At 33.3% G+C, this 20,229-nt stretch overlaps 7 protein-coding genes and 1 non-coding gene across 8 annotated transcripts; 3 read left to right on the top strand and 5 right to left on the bottom strand.

Annotated features, from left to right (window-relative positions):
* Window positions 1-210: 210 nt before the first annotated feature.
* YPT6 (Rab family GTPase YPT6) lies at window positions 211-879 on the top strand (the record flags this gene model as incomplete). Its single annotated transcript, XM_003672001.1, has 1 exon — window positions 211-879. One exon carries the CDS (start codon window positions 211-213, stop codon window positions 877-879), a length of 669 nt encoding a protein of 222 aa, XP_003672049.1.
* A 313-nt stretch (window positions 880-1,192) lies between these two features.
* LCB5 (sphinganine kinase LCB5) lies at window positions 1,193-3,475 on the bottom strand (the record flags this gene model as incomplete). The annotated part of the gene is made up of 1 exon (XM_003672000.1): window positions 1,193-3,475. One exon carries the CDS (start codon window positions 3,473-3,475, stop codon window positions 1,193-1,195), a length of 2,283 nt encoding a protein of 760 aa, XP_003672048.1.
* A 704-nt stretch (window positions 3,476-4,179) lies between these two features.
* NDAI0Itrna10S lies at window positions 4,180-4,261 on the bottom strand. The gene has a single exon. It is a non-coding gene; the product is annotated as a tRNA-Ser (tRNA).
* A 475-nt stretch (window positions 4,262-4,736) lies between these two features.
* On the bottom strand, window positions 4,737-7,406 carry PPR1 (Ppr1p; the record flags this gene model as incomplete). Its single annotated transcript, XM_003671999.1, has 1 exon — window positions 4,737-7,406. The coding sequence occupies one exon, from the start codon at window positions 7,404-7,406 to the stop codon at window positions 4,737-4,739; it is 2,670 nt and encodes an 889-aa protein (XP_003672047.1).
* Window positions 7,407-7,712: 306 nt separating this feature from the next.
* BRE2 (Bre2p) lies at window positions 7,713-9,254 on the top strand (the record flags this gene model as incomplete). The annotated part of the gene is made up of 1 exon (XM_003671998.1): window positions 7,713-9,254. The coding sequence occupies one exon, from the start codon at window positions 7,713-7,715 to the stop codon at window positions 9,252-9,254; it is 1,542 nt and encodes a 513-aa protein (XP_003672046.1).
* A 451-nt stretch (window positions 9,255-9,705) lies between these two features.
* IZH3 (Izh3p) lies at window positions 9,706-11,442 on the bottom strand (the record flags this gene model as incomplete). Its single annotated transcript, XM_003671997.1, has 1 exon — window positions 9,706-11,442. One exon carries the CDS (start codon window positions 11,440-11,442, stop codon window positions 9,706-9,708), a length of 1,737 nt encoding a protein of 578 aa, XP_003672045.1.
* A 1,767-nt stretch (window positions 11,443-13,209) lies between these two features.
* On the top strand, window positions 13,210-14,409 carry TYS1 (tyrosine--tRNA ligase TYS1; the record flags this gene model as incomplete). Its single annotated transcript, XM_003671996.1, has 1 exon — window positions 13,210-14,409. The coding sequence occupies one exon, from the start codon at window positions 13,210-13,212 to the stop codon at window positions 14,407-14,409; it is 1,200 nt and encodes a 399-aa protein (XP_003672044.1).
* A 218-nt stretch (window positions 14,410-14,627) lies between these two features.
* Window positions 14,628-20,066, bottom strand: UBR2 (putative ubiquitin-protein ligase UBR2; the record flags this gene model as incomplete). Its single annotated transcript, XM_003671995.1, has 1 exon — window positions 14,628-20,066. One exon carries the CDS (start codon window positions 20,064-20,066, stop codon window positions 14,628-14,630), a length of 5,439 nt encoding a protein of 1,812 aa, XP_003672043.1.
* Window positions 20,067-20,229: the final 163 nt, after the last annotated feature.

Genomic DNA, 20,229 nt, shown 5'->3' with positions numbered 1-20,229 from the left:
ATATATATATATATAATATATAATATATCAAAAACATAACATGTACCTAACAAAGATAGAAAAACCAGCAACCAGTGATAAGCGTCAAGAATAGTTTTTAGCATACAATTACACTGACTGAGCACACCAGGAATAACAAGCATCGCATCTCCAAGATAATATTTTTTTCTTCTTCGCCATACACATCATAAGCAGAAAGGTTAAAAAAGAATGAGTAGATCAGGTAAGACATTAACGAAATATAAAATCGTCTTCCTAGGTGAGCAAGGTGTCGGTAAAACATCCTTAATTACAAGGTTTATGTATGATACCTTCGATGACCATTATCAAGCAACCATTGGGATAGATTTCTTATCCAAGACAATGTATCTTGATGATAAGACAATTAGATTACAATTATGGGATACAGCAGGTCAAGAAAGGTTCAGATCTTTAATTCCATCATATATCAGAGATTCTAGGGTCGCCATCGTAGTGTATGATATTACTAAGAAGGAATCATTCGATTTCATCGATAAATGGATAAATGATGTGAAAAATGAAAGAGGTGAAGATAATGTCATATTATGTATCGTTGGGAATAAAAATGATTTGACTGATCAAAGACAAGTATCCATTGAAGAAGGAGAAAATAAGGCAAAACAATTAGGTGCTAATATTTTCATGGAAACTTCCACTAAAGCTGGATATAATGTTAAAACTCTATTTAAAAGAATTGCCAAATCATTACCTGAATTTCAAAATTCAACAAGTGATCCGCTAAGTGGTGATTCAAAAACCACTAGTGATAAAAACGATGCTAATGTCGGTAATGATAAGGCTGGTATCATTGACATATCAACAGAGGAAGGACAACAACAAAGTGGATGTCAATGTTAAAACAAACAAACAAACAAAAATTTACTCTTCTTATACCTTAATTGTAATCATCAACAAAAATAGCAGAACAGCCGAGCTCACCAGTCGAGTGCAATGTAACCTTAACGTACTATACATTGTAAACTAAAACAATATAACATATATAACTTCGATGTATACCTATATATGTGCTTTAATTTTCTGTAACTTAAAAAAACAAATATACTCATAAAATATCATACCATGAATCGGAAATAATGATTGAATAAATTTTGATACGAATATAAAATATATAGAAGAAAAAAAAATTTGTTTTCCTCATTGAGAAAAGCCCTTACATGGAATCGAATTCTGTGTCAACAAAACTACCATTTCTCAATAATGTCTTACATAATTTGGGCATAATTTCCACTTGTAAAGGTTCCAAGGGAAATTTTTCACCATCAATGGCAAATAATCCATTGGAAACTTTAGGTATAATTTTATATGCTTTAATCTTAGAATGCAAAACTTCCGGTTGCAAAACATGAGTTCCTCTATCTAAAGCTAATAATATTGGCGCCATTCTAGTGAATGGTGTTCTTGAATCTGTAATAACCATATCGATAGCTCCATCAGATGGTAAAGCTGCAGGGAAAAATTTCGTATCAGCTGCAACATATGGCATCTTACCAGAGTAAAATATTCCTAAATTGTCGGTTATTTTAGAATCAATCCTTTCCCAGTCGTCAGGAATACCATCTTTATAAGGATATTTAATTTTAAAGTCTTCCTCAGTAACGGTATCATCATGTTCATCATTGTAATTATCATCAATATCAGTCATACCGTCAATAATGGCATCATCGTTTGCATATATTGAACCCGTTTGTTGTTCTTCGAGTTCATATCGAAAATTATATGAATCATTCAAATAATCATGATTCTTCCTTTTATGCTCTAAATAATATGATCTTAATTCATTCTTAGATTTAGCTGCATATTTAACATAAATATCACAAGGATATTTTTTTCTTTGTAAAATATTAAATGCAACACCTAATTCAAATCTTGCCGACCCCATCCATCTAAATGATTCAGTATTTATATCTGAATCAGCAATAACACCATAAGTTTGACTTAAAAATGATAATTTGGGATGCTCATCTACATAAGATGGTTGAGAACAACACATAACATCAACTTTAACCTCTACAGATTTAATCAAACATAATGTAGCATATGATGGATTATTTGTCCAATGACAAGAAACACTCATAGCATTACCAGATCCACATGGAATTTGAGTAATGGTCAATTTATTGAATGCCTTAACACGATCTTCTCGACGATATAATCCATTTATAACTTCATGAGGTATACCATCACCTGAGGCGCATGCAATAGTATCAAATTTATCAATATCCATTTCCTTAGCTATTTCAATCGCATGTCCAACATACTTAGTATAATGAACTTCAAGGAAACAATCACTAGCTAATAATAATGGCCTTGCCTTTGTCATAAACAATTTTTTGGCTTTTCTTTTACCACCGAATGGGTTTATTATAACTAAAATTGATCTTTTCCTTTTCGTATTTTTATAACTTCTTTTAAATATTTCTTCAATAATGTCATGTTCCATACTTGTAGCTTCTTCTTCTTCTTCCTCTCGTGTTTGTGCTTGCGTTTGTGAATATAGATATGTATGTGATTGTGAATTTAATGGTTCAATTAATAATGTTAGACATTTCGGTATAACATCATGTCTCCTTGGTTTAGCAAAGGTTATCTCCACTAATCTAGAACCATTTTTTGGTATCTTATAGCGATTCTCTTTATCCATTTCATCGACATATTTTGCGTTCAATATTCTACCATATGGTATGACAACATTATTTGGTAATTGCCCATTAATTGACGATGTATGATGTCGATGATGATTATGGGCGTCATTTGCGTTGCCATTTTCATTAATATTACTACTTATTGTTGAATTTAAACTACTACTGTTATTACCTGGTGTATCACTTAAACATGTAACACAACTAATTAAAGAGGCCGTTTCAAATTGGCTTTCTGTACTACTACGGAAGCTTGTTGTACTTGTGTCTAATGTAACTATGCTGTTTGAATTACTATGATTCTTCATTAATGAATATGGAGTAGTAGATCTATTCTTTTTTTTGGTATTTTGTTCGTTAGATTTAATTAAAAGCCCATCTTCTGTAAGCATGGCTGATGAGATTGGGTTATTACCATTTCTTCTGTTCTTTTTGGAATGGTTTTTATTCTTTTTGTCTTTGTTATTAGATTGTCTTGAAGTTGTTGTAGATATTGAGTTATTTATCGTATTGATGAGACTCAAAGCATTATCTGAAGTAGAAGAGAAAGTTTCTGGAATAGAGTGTGATTCGGATGAAATAAGTGAAGCTGCTGATGATAGTAAATGTTGTTTAGGATGAGATATTGATCTCACACATGTTGGAAGTTGATTCAATAAAGTTGATGGAATAATATCTGTAGAATCGATAGATGAATGTTCATTTTCATTTTTTTCATTGGTTTTCTTATCCTTATTTTTTCCTTTCCTTCCAATACTCTTATTATATTTCTCAATATAACTATTATCCAGCATATGAACTTATTTATTGAAGACTTTAAAGCTGTGGACGCCGACGGAATACGATTCAGATAGGTAGCAAGTCGAATAAAGAAATGAGATATTCCTTTTTCAAACAGTTCTGTAGCAAAAATCCTTTTGATATTGACTGTGAAAAGTTATACTTTTTTTTTGATTGATATGTTAAGATTCCTTATATCCGTCGTTAAAGAAATAACAGATCGATGATTTGTAAACGGGTACGATCTGTCGATGTTTTTTGAGTACGTATTTGGAGCAATAAAGCAAAATAAACTAAGCAAATCAAAATATAACCAAATGCTCGATATATTAGCGCATAAAATATGTTTTCAACTCACTTAAACCTATTTTCATTAACGAAATCATCATCGATGGGTTACGTAAACCAGAAATAAGAGAAGTTTCAGTTTTTCCACAGAATGTAAGTAGGTATATCTACCACACTTCTTCCTCTAACTTAACAACCGCCGCGCGTAAATAAATAAAATGTATAAGTGGAAATAGCCGTTGAAAAAAAGGCGTCAACTTATTTCACTTTTATTATATGTATCCTGCTTCTATGCATATAAGACAGCAACATAAGAAGAGGCAATCTAAGTAAAGGTATTGTTTTCCTCTTAGTACCGTTATTCTTCTTATTCATTTGATAAAAAATTCATTTAAATGTGATTTTGTGTCTAAAATATTCACCAAAAAGACGACAACTGCAGGACTCGAACCTGCGCGGGCAAAGCCCAAAAGATTTCTAATCTTTCGCCTTAACCACTCGGCCAAGTTGCCTTATTATTATACATTTTAAATGTTTCATGAATATAAAACTTTTAAAACATTGCCACTCATTCGAATTTATATCTTCAAACAAACAAAGTATCGTGGCCCTATTTGTTGAATCTCAATCCTCCTTAATCTTAATTTCTTTTACAAATATTACACATAAAATGGGAAGAGTTCCTTTTAGCAACTTGAATCACTTCTTGTTCATAGGAGATAATATCTTGACTATATATAGTCGAGGCGGATTTATACGGCTATGTAAATTAATTATTGCACTATTGGCTGTATAATGCTCAATCATATTTTATAGATGTACCATCAGTTGGAAGCTAGTGCACTTTTAGATTGTTAAACGGTTTTCGGAGTTCTATGGTCTATAATGTTATGCGCTAAAATGTTCAGTCATTAAACAATAGCATTAATTATCTATAAAATTTCTATGGAATTGTTGCTTCTTTTTTATGTAAGAGTGAGAGGTCTATCAGATATTGTTCATCATTCCACTATTATTTTGATCGTTCTTGTTATTATCATTATACGTAAGACCTGGAAAGGCATTATTATCATGCGTAGACCCAATGTCATTACCGATTGCCATGAATAAATCATCCCACATTGGCTGTGAAGTAACTTGAAATAAAATATCTCGATCCAAGTCAAAATTAGACGGGCCCGTATGAACGTTTTCGGTCGCATCATTAGACTTAATCCCGTCTTGAAGGACTTTAGGATCAAAATGCTCATTTTGTTGTTCTGATAATCCAGATACTTTCTCTAATTCAGTAAAAAATTGATCAAGTGGAATATCCAATATCTCAGAAAACCTTTTCTCGTCCGTAGGGTGAAATTCATCATGAGGTGCATAGCTATCGGTTTTAAAGCATGTCGAAGAGTTAGAGATAGGTGAGGAGGAAGGTAATTTTGGAGGGACAAATTTGATTTGGTTCCTACTCAAAGTATCCTTTATATCATTCGAATTCAAAATAGTCGGATATTTTAACTTAAATACCGCTGCTGATAAGACTTTGTAACTTTGATAACAAGTTTTAGCTGAATCACAATAACCAATCAAATTACGTAAACAGAATAAAACCTTATCTGTATATTGTAAAACAATATTTTTATCGTCCTCTGTATGTTTCCCATAATAAAATACAGAGTACAGATAAGTCATTCCTGTCATAAACAAGTTATGCACTGCTACCCAAGTAAAGCTTACTTTGAAAGTATTGCAAAGATTAACAAAGGCATCAATCGTACCTTTAGTGGCTTTATGCAACTTTTGGAAAGCAGCATCATTTAAACTTGGACATTTAGGAGACAGTCCATACAGAATGATTTTACTATAATGATAGTTTAAGTCATAAAAAAATAAGTTGAATTCACAATTCGCTTTTTCAGGCGAATTAGGTATACGTGCATACCATTGCTCTAATCTTTCATCAATACTTGCACGCCAGTTATCAAAATCTTCGTTTTCTCTGGGCAACTCAGCATGTGGTGCATATAAAATGCGTACAATATCAGCTTGTATCTTCCTTACTTCAATCATGGAATGCGCAACGACTTTAGTTGTTGGTTCAGAATTTATCACATTAGAGTAATCTGTCACAGCATGATTATTGGGCACAATATATGCATCATCAAGAAGACTTGGAAGTCGAGTTGATATATTCTCTTCAGGAATCCCAAACGGTCTGCCAAAATAGGAACATATTTGTCTATCTAATGAATATACGGTCCAAAACATACGTCTTCTCAAATCAATTATATAAGGATCCAAATTATGGTTGGTTTTTTCTGTATGCAATCCCAAGTCGACAGTTAAGCGTAACACTGTTCCCATAGCGTACCATACTCCAGGTACATTCGGTCTCATCAAAGCATACTCTACTGTAAGTACTGTCCCTGTAAGAGCCTCTAGGCGATCAGTAGTGATGAATACAGATGGTGAATAATAGTATGCTCGTCTTTTATATGTCACGACTGTTTTAACGCTAGCTATTAGAACCTGCATCCCCAGACCAATCGAAAAAACCATATTAAGGAAATAATAAGGGAGGTGATACCTTTTCGGTACAATTATCTTTTTAGTTTCATCTTTTTTCCTCTCGATTGATAAAACATCGTACCATGGTTTATTCCCATACTGAGAATATGCATCATCTGTCTCATCTTTAGGAATATATGCATGCGACGGTAATTCGAAATCCGAGTTTATTTTTGTGTAGTCAGAACCTAGTGATATTGCTGGGTTCCAACGCCCGTATATTGGCTCAAAGTACTTCTTAAGAAAGAATTCACGATGAAACAGTGGCAATTGTGAATTAACATTTGTAAAATATTTCGCAATATATTTTTCTGCTAAGTTTCTAGGAGGTAACTCTACTGGATCAAAATCGCTAGTAGTTGTAGCCTCGATATATTGTTTTGATTTAAATTCTCGCATTCGAATCCCTTCATCATTCTCCTCGCTGATCAAGTCAGGTTTAAAGTTTACTGCAGTAAAGACCAATTTAGCAAAAGTCATCCCTGAAGAATCCCCCACGAAAGAATTAGATGACGATGTACCCTTTATAGAAGCTAGGCCAAGAACAGCTCTGTTAGTTTCATCTAGATCTGCGGGATCTGTCCCATCTGCAACTGCTGCATCCAAATTCGGCAGTTTAACTTCTACAGTATCAGTTTTTCTTTTCTTGGTAGAGTAGCTTGTTTCATAAGAGCCAGAACTATGTACGTCAGGTATAGATAAAGTGGGACTCAACGCTTTCGCTCTTCCAAGGAGATATTTTGCTAGTAAATCGTCAGATTCATTTTTTTCAAGGTTTTTGTATGACTCCACGTTACAAGGCTTGTCATCACTTTTGGCAGGTATTTTACCACGTATATCTTGTGGATTGACACCCACCTCAACTAGTTTATGCATCAATGCTGACACTCGATCCTCCAAAAATAATATGTAAGATCTTGGGACATCCTCCCCTGTAGCGGAATCAACTGCCACACAAGGCACCCTTAATTTTGCACATCTACTACAGCTAGGGACATTATTATCACATTTAATTTTCTTTAATCGACATCGTTTACATGCAGTCTTGGGCTTGCTCATTCCTGTTCTATTCAACTTCATATCTGTGTCATCCTTAGCCATTCTACTTTTTTTTGAATTTCCTGATTGTGCCTACTGCATATGTATCTCTTAAATTTGTAACTATACTAGAACGGTTTTTTTTCTTCTAACTTGCTTTCCCATTGGTTCTATGAATGGTTGGGAGTTTTTTTTTACTTCTGTTTATAGATCTAACTGTTTAGTCTCTAAGTTTTGAAAAATTCCATTAAATGAAAATTTAAAGGTTCAAGCAGGATCTTCAAATGTTAATTTAAAAAAAAAAAACACGAACAAATAGAGAAAGCAAGACAAATCATTGGAAAGCGTACAAGAATTGGTGGTGATACAATGAAGCTAGGAATCATACCATATCAAGAAAATACTGATTTTGTTTCCGGTAAAGACACAATTGATAATAGACCATTTCTACCGAATTTCCAGACTACCCATAATTATAAAGATTTGGAATTCGTCAAACCAGAAGATATACCATTAAATAAGAGAAACTTTATATATCGAGTATGTTCTCCTAATCCGTTATTTAAGGAATTAGGATATTGTGTCAGTGAATATCCATTCGATGAGCCAGGGTTCAATTTGATGGATCGATCTAATAGGATATCGTTACTTCAAGGCACGAATGATACGATCTCGGTGAAAGAGTACCTGGGCTGGAGAACGTCTCGGGCAGATGTTTGCATCAAGGAAGGAACTGCTTATTGGGAAGTTGAAATATTAAATGGTGGAACTCCCATTGATAAAAGTGCCATTAAGACAGCCAATGGGAATGATGCTTCTAATGACAATTATAATCATAGGATACCATTGCAAGTGAAAAAGGATCTGTTGAATACAACTCCACATGTACGAATGGGGATATCAAGGAGAGAGGCATCATTGGAAGGACCAGTTGGGTTTGATTCATACGGATACGGATTAAGAGACAATGCTTTAGAATCTGTTCATAAGGGTAAAATCCAACAAGTTTTAAAGACTATGGATGCAGTCCGATCTGGGGATATATTGAGTTTTGTTTTGGAATTACCAAGTATAGACGTTCAGAAGGAACAAGCTGCAGAATATACCCGAAGAAGAATTGAGGCCTTAATCCAGCATTCAACTAAAATTAATAACGTTTCAAATAACATGGATTATGCTGAAGAAAATGGACCATTGAGGAAGAAGATAAAAATACAAGAATCACGAAGAGCTTTCCAAAAAGCTTTATTGGATGATATCGATTATGATAATGTGATAAGAGATCATATTGCTATTAGATATAAGAATCAACTATTTTTTGAAGCGACAGATTATGTAAAGACAACGAAACCGGACTACTATTCATCAGATAAAAGAGAGCGTGAAGATTATTATCAATTAACAGGGTCTTCATTGCGAGTTTACTTGAATGGAGAATATTTAGGTAATGCATTTGAGGATCTTAAGCCAGTTTTACCACCATTTAGTGAATTACAATATAATGAAAAGTTTTATCAAAATTATTGGAGACATGGGAGACCATTAGAAGAGAACTCTAGTGATATTAGGAATTCAACTTATAATCTTGAACTAAAAACTGAGAGAGGATCATTACTAAGGAATAAATATGTTAATAACAATAAATTGGGGTATTATCCTACGGTAAGTTGTTTCAATGGAGGGACGGCGAGGATTATAACTCAACCTAGGAAAATGAAGTATCTTAATGATGTGAAAGAACATGTGAGAGACATAGAAAGCCTGAAAACACTGGATATAATATTTGAAGAACAAATTGCAGAAGATATAGTATGGGATATCATTGATGAAGTTGAAGAATGTGTTACTACTTCAAAAGAAGGTGTTCCGATGAATGCAAGATGGGAACAAAAAATATTGACACTGATATAAAACTTGGTTCCAAAGCGTTATCCGAGTCATTAAATCCTTAATATTCACATATATGGCAATGTTGCTCCTACTAAATTTCTGATAGATCCCAGTGATGTACCATATCGTCTGCATATAGTTGTCTTTTGTGGCTTAGTTACTTGAGATTTGTATGTATTGTGTAGTTCGTATGGGATTGTGTGTGTATAAAGTAGCTGAAGAAAGAAAAAACAAAACTAAAGAAGATCATATAAAGAGTATAAAGAATTCTATTAAAGAATCAAATTGAGCATAAATAAGGGGATGGCGTTGATATTTTCATAAATATATTTTACATGTCATAATTTTAATAATAATAATAATAATAATAATATATAAAACAGAAGGTCATAAGGGGTTTTTTGTTGCTAGCACAATTGATGTATTTTTTTTTTTTTATTATCGACAGGGAAAAAAAGAAAGAGAAAAGTCTTCATGACATCAACCATCTTTTAGTGAACATATCTATAATAGCATTATAATGTCCTATTACACCTAATACGACAAAGAAATGCCAAAAGGTATGTGAACAACCAACATAATCTACCCACCACAATGTTTTCAATGATTTCAAATGATATTTACAACTATGATTACATTTAGAATGGATTGTTGGTGATTCTCTAAAATGAATATTTTTATTTTTAGTAATGATATTTAAATCAGTTGATAATTGGAAAGTGGTTGGGATGGAATCATCAACTTTGACATCAGTTCTAAATCTTTCAGGAATAAATGAACCATAAAACACAACACCTACCAAATACCAAACTATAGATTTATTTGTCACTGGAGTTAATAACCATGTAGCGTATTGGAGATTAGTTAAATAGGTCAAATGTAAGAATGATAATACGCCCATGCTTGCTAGTAAGATGAAAAATTTGATTCTTAATGGTCTTGCTTCTGGTCTATCGAATTTTGGTGACCAATTCATAAAGACACCAAACATACCTAATGATAATGATATTGTCATATATATACACATGGCAAAGAAAGATGAATACATTGTAACGAATTCCGTAGTTAATATGGATGCTGTGATTAAAATGGTAATACCACTATAATCTACGCATGCGAATTTGGAACGTAGCTTTAAAAATGATGTACCATTAAAAGTATGCCAAAAGACAGATGCTAATAAACATTTAATTGCCGCAAAGAGAAACAAATAGACTATGAGTTTAGCTGTTGTTGGTACTTTTTCAGATTGGAAAATTTCTGAATTTGGGAAATCATAAATTGATAGATAGATTAAATATATGGCACCTAATAGATGAGTCCAAATATTTGATGATTCATTATGCCAACCATACCAATTGAATATTGATAATAAAGATTTTTTATGAGAATCATAAAATCTATAATTATAAATGATATATCTATTTTCTCTCCATGGGAATGGTAATTGATAATAATGTAGATGATCATTTTTACCTAATTGGAAAGCTGTTGGATGATTAAAAGAATAGATGACATTTTTCAATTCTTCTGAAGGTTCACTTAATGGAGTGAAATGTTCCAAATTTTTGAATTTTTCTTCAATAAATAAGTTATTACCATTATTATTATTGTTAATATTGTTTTTTTCAAATTTTAAAGTTTCTTCTATGAAAGTATTAGAAGAAGTTCTTGTTGGTGCAGAGAATAATGATGATGTAGTAGATGATGATGATGAATTGTAAGGTGAAGAAGACTCTGCGATATTTTGTTTAGAAGAAGATATGAAATTAGTGAAATTTTTATTATTAACTAATGTAGCAGCGTCTGAATTGATAGAAATTTGTGATGAACCCAAATTGGTAGTTGAATTTGGACGACTTATAACGGTTTGGTATTGTTTAGATGCGATATAACTTGTGTTGTTATTTTCATTAAGATCATTTAGGATTTTCATATGAGTACTAGTAGTAGTATCAGTAGTATCAGGATCAAATTTTTCAATTTCATCAGATTCATCTATTGTAGAGAATTGATTATATAAAAATCTTGGAATAGAATATCTATGTGCTAATTCTCTACCGGACTTTCTAACTCTGCTTACATTTGATCTACCTTTTCTACCTAATTTATACAGAGTGTCCATTGCGTATGGTAAAGCTTGTGATACCATTTTGGTACTTGAGTATGTGTCAGCGCTGCAGCTATTATCGTTATAACAGAATGACATGGTATCTTGTATTGAACTTTGATTAATGAAGATAGCAATCGGAAAAAAGAAAAACTTCAGTGAGTGAGTGAGTGAGTGAGTGAGTGAGTGAATGAATTAGTAACTGGGCAACTAAAGTGAGTGAATAAAAATGAAAGAACTGCCACACAGAAGTAGCTATGGTAAAAGCAATAGCTGTAGAGCTAGGATACTACGTTTTATGATGCGTAGTCTTAGTTGCGATCAATGGTGACTGACAGACAAAGATAGATAGATAGATAGATAGCCAGAATTAAAGTATTCATGTATATTGAGTCTTGCCAGTATTGAATATTGGCATATTTATAATTTTTCAAATTGCATATTGCATATTATAGGTGTTCGGCTAATCTCGAACCGCGCACGTACGTACGTATGTACTGAGGGAAGAAATGTGCGACGTTGTCCGGGTCACACACACACAGAGAGAGCAAAAGGAAGGAAGGAAGGAAGGAAGGAAAGAAGGAAGGGCAGACAGAGGAGACAGAGGAGACAAACAGAGAGAGAGGCCCCTACTTACACACCTCCGTAGTGTAGTGTGGAGAACAGAACAAAATAAAAAATAAAAATAAAAAAAAAGAAAAAAGAAAAAGAAGGGCGTTTAAACTTCATCACAACATACGAGCAAGCAAAAGGGGAGGACGGAGAACCTAACGTAGCAATCCATGTCGTTTGGTACGGCAACACGCACGGGTATACGAGCCGCAAGGTGAACAACAGACGAAACGAAACGAAACGAAACTCCACTATTAAAAAATATTACTCTTAACCTAACCCCTACCTCTATCCTTAGGGTGAAAAACACCCTAACAATCACAACCATTCACATAGTATAAATTATAGGCCTGAGACTGATTAGGTTTAATGGATTGAGAATAGGGTTAATCTGTTCTAGTCATGGCTTGGGCCAAGGATTGCATTAGGAATGGGTTAAACAATTTCGGAAGGAAATAAAAAGAAGGTAGGGTTGGCCCAGAATCCTTTAGGATTGACCAAGCCCTGGTCACAGTATACTGTACATATAATATAATATAATATAAGATATACGACCACCAAGAAAATTATGCTTTCCCCGCTCCCCGCATTTTTTTCCTCATTCGGGAACATAATACTAAAATTACCTCGGTAAACCATCAGCACTTGTTCATGTGCGTACGCGTGCTTGCTCGTACACCGCAGTCAAAAGTATCCAAATTTTGACTACTTTTTGAAATAACGCGTCTTTATTTATTCTCGTAAGATAATAATAATAATAATAATAATAATAATAATAATAATAATAATAATTAATACCTTAATCATGTTGAAAATTAGAGTAAAGAAATGGACCAGGTATGAATTGATTTCATAATAAGCTCTAACTGCTGAGACTATCCAGTTCCATCCTACCATGTAAACTTCAAATTTATCATCCGGGGCTTTAATATTCGCAATTTCTATCACCAACAGTATATGTATATATATACGTGTGTAGCTTAAAAACAATCTCGGTGTTCTGTGCTTCCGTTTCTTATTTCCAAGATAACTAGCACGTGACACGATAACATCAACGACGTGGAAAAAAAAAAAATTTCCTTACTCGAGCGAAAAGTAAACTGCTTGAACACTAACATGGAAAGAAATGAAAAAATATTGACACACAAACATGCAATGACTGATTAGATGATCTATTTTTTAATCTTGACGACTAAAAAAGACAAGGTAAAGCAAAACTCAACAAACAAAAATATATAAAACATATTCACCAAAATGACTGTGGAACCACAAGACGCTTACAACTTGATCACCAAAAACTTACAAGAAGTTTTAAACCCACAAATCATTAAGAATGTCCTAGAAGTGGAAAAGAGACCATTGAAATTATATTGGGGGACTGCACCAACTGGTAAGCCTCATTGTGGTTACTTCGTCCCAATGACCAAATTAGCAGATTTCTTAAAGGCTGGTTGTGAAGTGACAGTCTTATTGGCTGATTTACATGCTTTCTTAGATAATATGAAAGCTCCATTAGATGTAGTTAATTATAGAGCAAAATACTATGAATTCACCATTAAAGCTATTCTAAGAAGTATTAACGTTCCAATTGAAAAATTGAAATTCGTAGTTGGATCTTCTTACCAATTAACACAAGATTATACTTTAGATATCTTTAGAATGGCTAATATAGTTAGCCAAAATGATGCTAAGAGAGCCGGTGCTGATGTCGTTAAACAAGTGGCAAATCCATTATTAAGTGGTTTAATTTATCCATTAATGCAAGCATTAGATGAACATTTCTTAGACGTGGACGCTCAATTCGGTGGTGTGGATCAAAGAAAAATCTTCGTCCTAGCTGAAGAAAATTTACAAAGTTTGGGTTACAAAAAGAGAGCTCATTTAATGAATCCAATGGTACCAGGGTTAACTCAAGGTGGGAAAATGTCTGCCTCAGATCCAAATTCTAAGATTGATCTTTTGGAAGAACCAAAAGTTGTGAAGAAGAAAATTAATAGTGCCTTTTGTAGTCCAGGTAACGTTGAAGATAATGGATTATTATCATTTGTTGAATACGTTATTGCTCCAATTCAAGAATTGAAATACGGATCAAATCATTTCGAATTCTTTATCGATAGACCTGAAAAATTCGGTGGTCCAGTTACTTTCAATTCTTTCCAAGATTTGAAACAAGCATTTAAAGATGAAAAATTGTCTCCACCTGATTTGAAAACTGGAGTCGCTGATGCAATCAATCTTTTATTAGAGCCAATAAGAAAGGAATTCGAAACTAATCAAGAATATAGAGAAGCTCAAGAAAAGGGTTATCCTGTTGTCGTGCCAGGAAAGGCCAAGAAGGTTAAGAAACCAAAGAATAAAGGTTCAAGATACCCAGGTGCTCAAAAACCTGAACAAGAAGATGAATTATCTAAAAAATTAGAAGATGCTAAAATAACAGATGAAGCTACTAAATAATATCAATATTTTTTTATTATCTAAGTTAATAGAAACAAAACCTTGGTATGTTTTGTTTTGCTCTTTTTTTTTCGAGGTTATTATCCAAGTAATAAATTATCGTCCATGTAATTTTATGCTCATAGGGCTATTTGATATCCTTAAATAGGATTAAATCTTTTATCTTTATATTATACTGTTATAAATGTCTACCTAAGTCAAGATGTAAATCTTTACAATCATATAGTTTCCCAACCACCCAGATCAGAAACTCCTTCTGTTTTTCTATAAACTAAATGTGGAATCATATTCCCCAAGAGAACTTCATTGCATAGATAACTGTACCTATGAGTATTTAAGTATACCGGCATATTGTACTTGAAATCCACATCAGATGCACCATATTTATTCAAATATGGAGATAAGAAAAATGTTCCTCTCTCACCATAAGATAAATATATAGCATTGTGTCGAACCATCAAGAACACCCCATACGTAGTTGAAATGTTACAATCATTTCTAGCATGATTCGTACATTCTCCCAATAAATATTTCCTTAACGGAACAGGTTTTTGAGATCGTAATTTTGATCCACATAATAAACAAAGGGCAATGTCTTCATGAAATGCTCTAAATTGAAGCTGGGTTTTATCAGTATTGAAAAAATAAGATAAATTAGTAGGGAGAGCAATTAATTTTAGCTCATCGGTAGCATGTAGTTTCATGTGGTGTAGTTTTCCTATAGTTATTTGGAAGTTACACCTATCCAAAACTGAATGTATTTCATTTTGATCGACTTCATTAAATTCCCTAACTAAAGCTTCGAAACTTGGAAGAGAAAAAAATGCCATTAATTGATTTAAGACTTTTGTTCCAGAAACAGTAGTATCAGTATCTAACCAGGCTGATCTTAAGGGATGTTTAGTCTTAAAAAGAACGTAGAATCGTTTCAAAAATACGCAAAAAGAATTTGATAAAAACTTGGCAACGAAAAGCCTACATTTCCATAATTTTTCAAAAATCTTTTCTTTGGATTCATTGGGAGAAAAGAACGATATTTGGTCTTGTAAAATACTTGTAACGGTACGAAGAACATCAACATCAAACATACAACTGTCAAATTCGGACGAAGTTGTATCCTGGAGGGATAGATCCATCCTAATTAACTCCCTTGCCAAAAGAATAGAATCTTGATATAGTTTCAATTTCAATAATAAAGGCAAATAAACGCTTGGGTTAGCTCCAACAGCTTTGGGGGCCATTAGCATTCCCAACCCCCAATTCAATACGTTAACATCTACAGAGTGTTGAAGAAAATGGCCCCAGTCGATATCATTTGCTGAGATGTTAATGGATTTGGGCACACAAAATGGAATACACCTTTTCAGATATGTTCTCATTTCGACCAATAAATGTAGAGTTAATTGGATTTGATAAGGTAAGGAGAATATATTGCTGTTTTTATTGTTGTACTTACTTCTCAATTGCATTTCTAAATTGGAAACGTTATTAACGATCAACTCATCAAACCGCGACAAAGAAGTTTTATTGCGGTCATCTTCGACTACTTCAAGCAGTATTCGCGAACATTTTATGACATGTGTGTGTAATAGTTCATCGCTGCTGCTATGTTCATTCTCTGCTTCAATCGAATTTTTATGATATTTATCAGAAATTCTTGGCAAGATAGAGTTAACTAAGGAGTTGCAAACAGGGCAGAATACTAAACCAAAACCATATGATATTGGAATATTTTTGGTCGTTAATGCTTGCATTGAATGAAGTGATTTCATATATTTACCTAGACATGATATATGTGCTCCATGTCCGCAAGTTTTCAGAACTGGTTGCATATCTACATTGTTTGGTTTAGTTTCACAAAATTCGCTTTCTTCTACATCGGTAATCAAGGATAACTCAAAATTGCATATATTTCTCTCTACGTAAGAAAAATATATGTATGTCTCTGATGGCAATTCCATTTTACAAAAAACACAGCCGTCATCAGGGAAGTCCCAGCCTTCGTGTTTTTCCTTAGAGTCCATTGCTGTCTTATTAACTTCCGTCTTCTCCAATTTATTATTAGAAATGAACTGTTCTTGCTGTTTTGCAAGTCTTTTCATTAATTTCAACTTTCTTTGCTTTGCTTTATTTTTCTTCTTCTCAAGGCTTTCATCGTGCTGTAGTTGCTGTTTGGAATGCCATAATATCTCTGGATTGAAAGAGGGAACTTGCTCATTCAGGAAACTATTGACATGCATATGGGGAACGTTTTCAAGTAAATACCTAAAAATTTCTTTGATCTCACCATGCACGTTGGAAAATTCCTCCATTAAGAGGCATGAGTATAAAATCGAACCAATACTATGATGATAGCAAAACTCAATCGATATCACGCCATACTCATGCCAGAATATTTTGGCAAATTCGTCCAGATTGTTAATAACACATATATGAACTAGATGGACTATATCTGTCAATAAATTTTCGTTCTTGAACTTTTTAATATGCTCCAAAGATGTCTTTAAAAATCTACCAAAGGTGTCTCTAGAGGAAATAGAGAAGAGGTTAGAATATATTGTGGATTTTAAAGATTTGATTACATTTGTCACCGGAATAAAAGTTTCATCAAGTGGAATTTTAAGATTTTTCGCCATATTTAATCTTATATTTTTTGAAATTTCATATCTTCTCGTAGATGATTGTCCAATATAATACGGATCAATTAGTTCGACATATTTCGATTTCAAGTGATATAAACCTTCATCAGAAATGCCTGTTTGGGGAACATAAATCGCCAATTCTTCCAATTCTAAATCGAAAGATGGGTGTTTTGTTATATGTTCAGGAATAATCATGGTAAGAGTGGAATAAGAGCAAGATTCAAAATTTAAAGCATTGATAATTTCACGTCTAAGGATCTTAAGGAAACCATCAAGGGATGAGACCATTGTCAGAAACCGTATTTCCGTAAGAAGCCTTATTAAAAGAAGTAACGCTTCATTTACCATTACCATAGTAGTATCCTTATCTGGGTAATCGCAGTTGGGTATACCATTCGACCAATGCTTCAACCCCCATCTTGACAGATAGGTAACAAGAAAATCATCAGGATCTGCAAACGACATACTAAGTTGTATGTTGAATAAATCACTCATATATGCAGTCTCTCGTAAACTATATCTTGTATACATGTTTGCTTGGTATGTTATTGGAGAGCCATTACGGACCCAGAATCCTGCATTAATTTGTGCTATAAGAACAATAGTTGATAGAGCAGATTCTGACATGTGGAGGATTCTTTCTTTATCCTTAAAAACATCTTGAAAATCAATATATTTTTCGAATATTTTATCTAAAGGCTCCACTCTACCACATTGGCTCCATTGAATGACAAATCTAAATAAATAAGACATCGGATTAAAAAAGCTTTGAGGGTCCACGCCAACTTGGAAATTGATAGTCTGAGAAATATGATCACAGATCTCTTCATGTTTAAGCAATAGCTGATTCTCATCGTTCCAATTCCGATGCAGTGTTTGCGAAATAGCATTTTCAGAGTCAACATACTTTCCTCTGAATTTCCCTAACGACTCAAATTCTTTCCTCATAATCGTATCAATAAATCTTAGGACAATAGTTCTCCTAGTGTCTAAATCTCGTAATTGAGTAATATTTCGAAGATAACTTTCCATCAATACTAACATAGTGCCAAGAAAGAAGAAGTAACCGGAAAATTCAAATTTTTCATAGCGGACATGTTCTGTAGTTTCTCTTTTCACTATATTGATATTATCGAATTCTAATAATGCCTCTAATAAGGTGTTAGATATTGAGCTATTCTGCAACAAAAATTCTGGGACAGTATTTAAAGACATTATAAATGACAAATCTTTAATGCAAAATGTCAGTTTTTTATTTCTTATAGACCCCATCGGTAATTTAAATCGAGGATATAATGCTACTGGTAAATATGGCATCAAATCATCTGGACTAAATGCAAGCAACGTAAATGAAAAGCGAAGTGTTCTTTCAATGAATCCATGTTTAATTGCTATATTTGCCACTTCTGGATCTTGAAACGTATATTGAGATAAAGCACCCATCAGTGCTAATTTATCACCACTAGGATCTGATGCAACCATATTATAAAGACCACTGAGGTAAACGTCAAGATATTGTGCAGCTAAAAAGATGTTTGAATTGTCCTTGATTGTAAACAGAGTACATAGCACTCGAAATAATTTAGCAAAGGATAATTTATTGAATTTCGCAGTACATTCCATAAAAAGATGTTGAAATCTCGATCCAGAAAATGAATAGAATCCGGTCGTTGGAATCTTAGAATCTGATTCTAGTAGTCTACCGTTATATTGAACCAAAATTTGTGAAATATAATCATCCTCAATCGCCGGAAAATGCCATGGTTTAAACCATGGCCATGTTGATCTTTGTTCTTCCGTTACTAGAAAGCCACCAAATAAATTGATTTGATTTTTTGAATGCAATTTGGATGGGTCGTAAGTGATATCCGTTTCCATTCTTGAATTCCATTTATTGAGCATTGAAGTTCGAAGTGTATATTTGAAGGTAATAGACGACACTCTGTCGAGACAGTTTCTATAAATCCAGTCCAATAAGTCTTCAATAAGATCTTGAATAAAAATATCTCTCGTCCTTCTAAGACGAACTTTTATATTTTCCTTTTCAAATTCTTTCATTACCCTTTTTAATTTGTGTATGTCTTTTGATCGTAATATTGTGGCAGACGACGCTCGCGATTCAAGTAGTTCAGTAATGACAATCATATATTCAATTGGAGTGTTAAGTATTTCCGAAACTTTTCGCGTAAGATCCAGGGGGTTCCAATCATTATCTGTCCAATCTATCTGGATAGCCCATACAGTATCCAGATTCGTATTATTTTCATATTGGTTTAATAGCATTAGATGGAGATCATTTTCATTGTCGTCAAAGTTTAATGATGACGTATCATCGAAGTAACCTGTAATGGGAACATCATCTTCATCTATATGACAATATATACCATTGTTTTCCTTGAGATAGTATATGCTATCAACAATGTAATCTAAGACGGTATCTAATGTTTCTAAAATATTCTGGTCATGGGTTGATATTTCTGGACCCGTATGGTTATTTTCATTGTTTTTGCAACTGCGACAGTCATTCAGGTTTTTAAATGCACATGGATCCCCACAATGGCATATCCCACCTTCTGGTCTATCAATTATTCTACTTGTATAGGAATGGCCTATATGTTTTGATGGATCAAAGCATGATTCACATATTTCATATAAGGGATGATTAACGCACGTGAAGCAGTAAAAAACAGTTTCTGGCGCAAAGCTTTGTCTGTTACACATTGTATTTTTATGTTGATTATCATTATTTTCCTGAAAATAAAGATCTTTCCAAGATATAGCATTATCATCATAACGATTCAATATCTTTTGATAATTGCCATTTTTCCAATTCTCTGATAGAAAAGGTTCTGTAAGGGAGTCCCAATCTATATGATCATTATCGATTTTAATACAGGAATTTAATGTCTTCCAGACTATGTAGCTGCAAAGTTCATTGTACTCATTTTCCGCAAATGTTGGAAGATGTGTCAAGAAAGTTTTTAAATTTTGAATAATTATTGTTGGTCTTGACATATTTATCAATAGCAAAGAGATAGAACAGAGTTTAGCGAGAAACTTTATGAGTAAGTAGAATAGTTCCGGGATGCTTACCAGAGAGCATCTTCAAATCGAATCTCTAAGTTATCTAAATTGTATATAGATATTGATCTATGGACTACAGTTCTCTAGGTTCTTG

This window comes from Naumovozyma dairenensis, chromosome 9, assembly GCF_000227115.2.
Source record: "Naumovozyma dairenensis CBS 421 chromosome 9, complete genome".
NCBI classification, from domain to species: domain Eukaryota; kingdom Fungi; phylum Ascomycota; class Saccharomycetes; order Saccharomycetales; family Saccharomycetaceae; genus Naumovozyma; species Naumovozyma dairenensis.
This window is presented reverse-complemented; position numbering and strand designations above follow the sequence as displayed.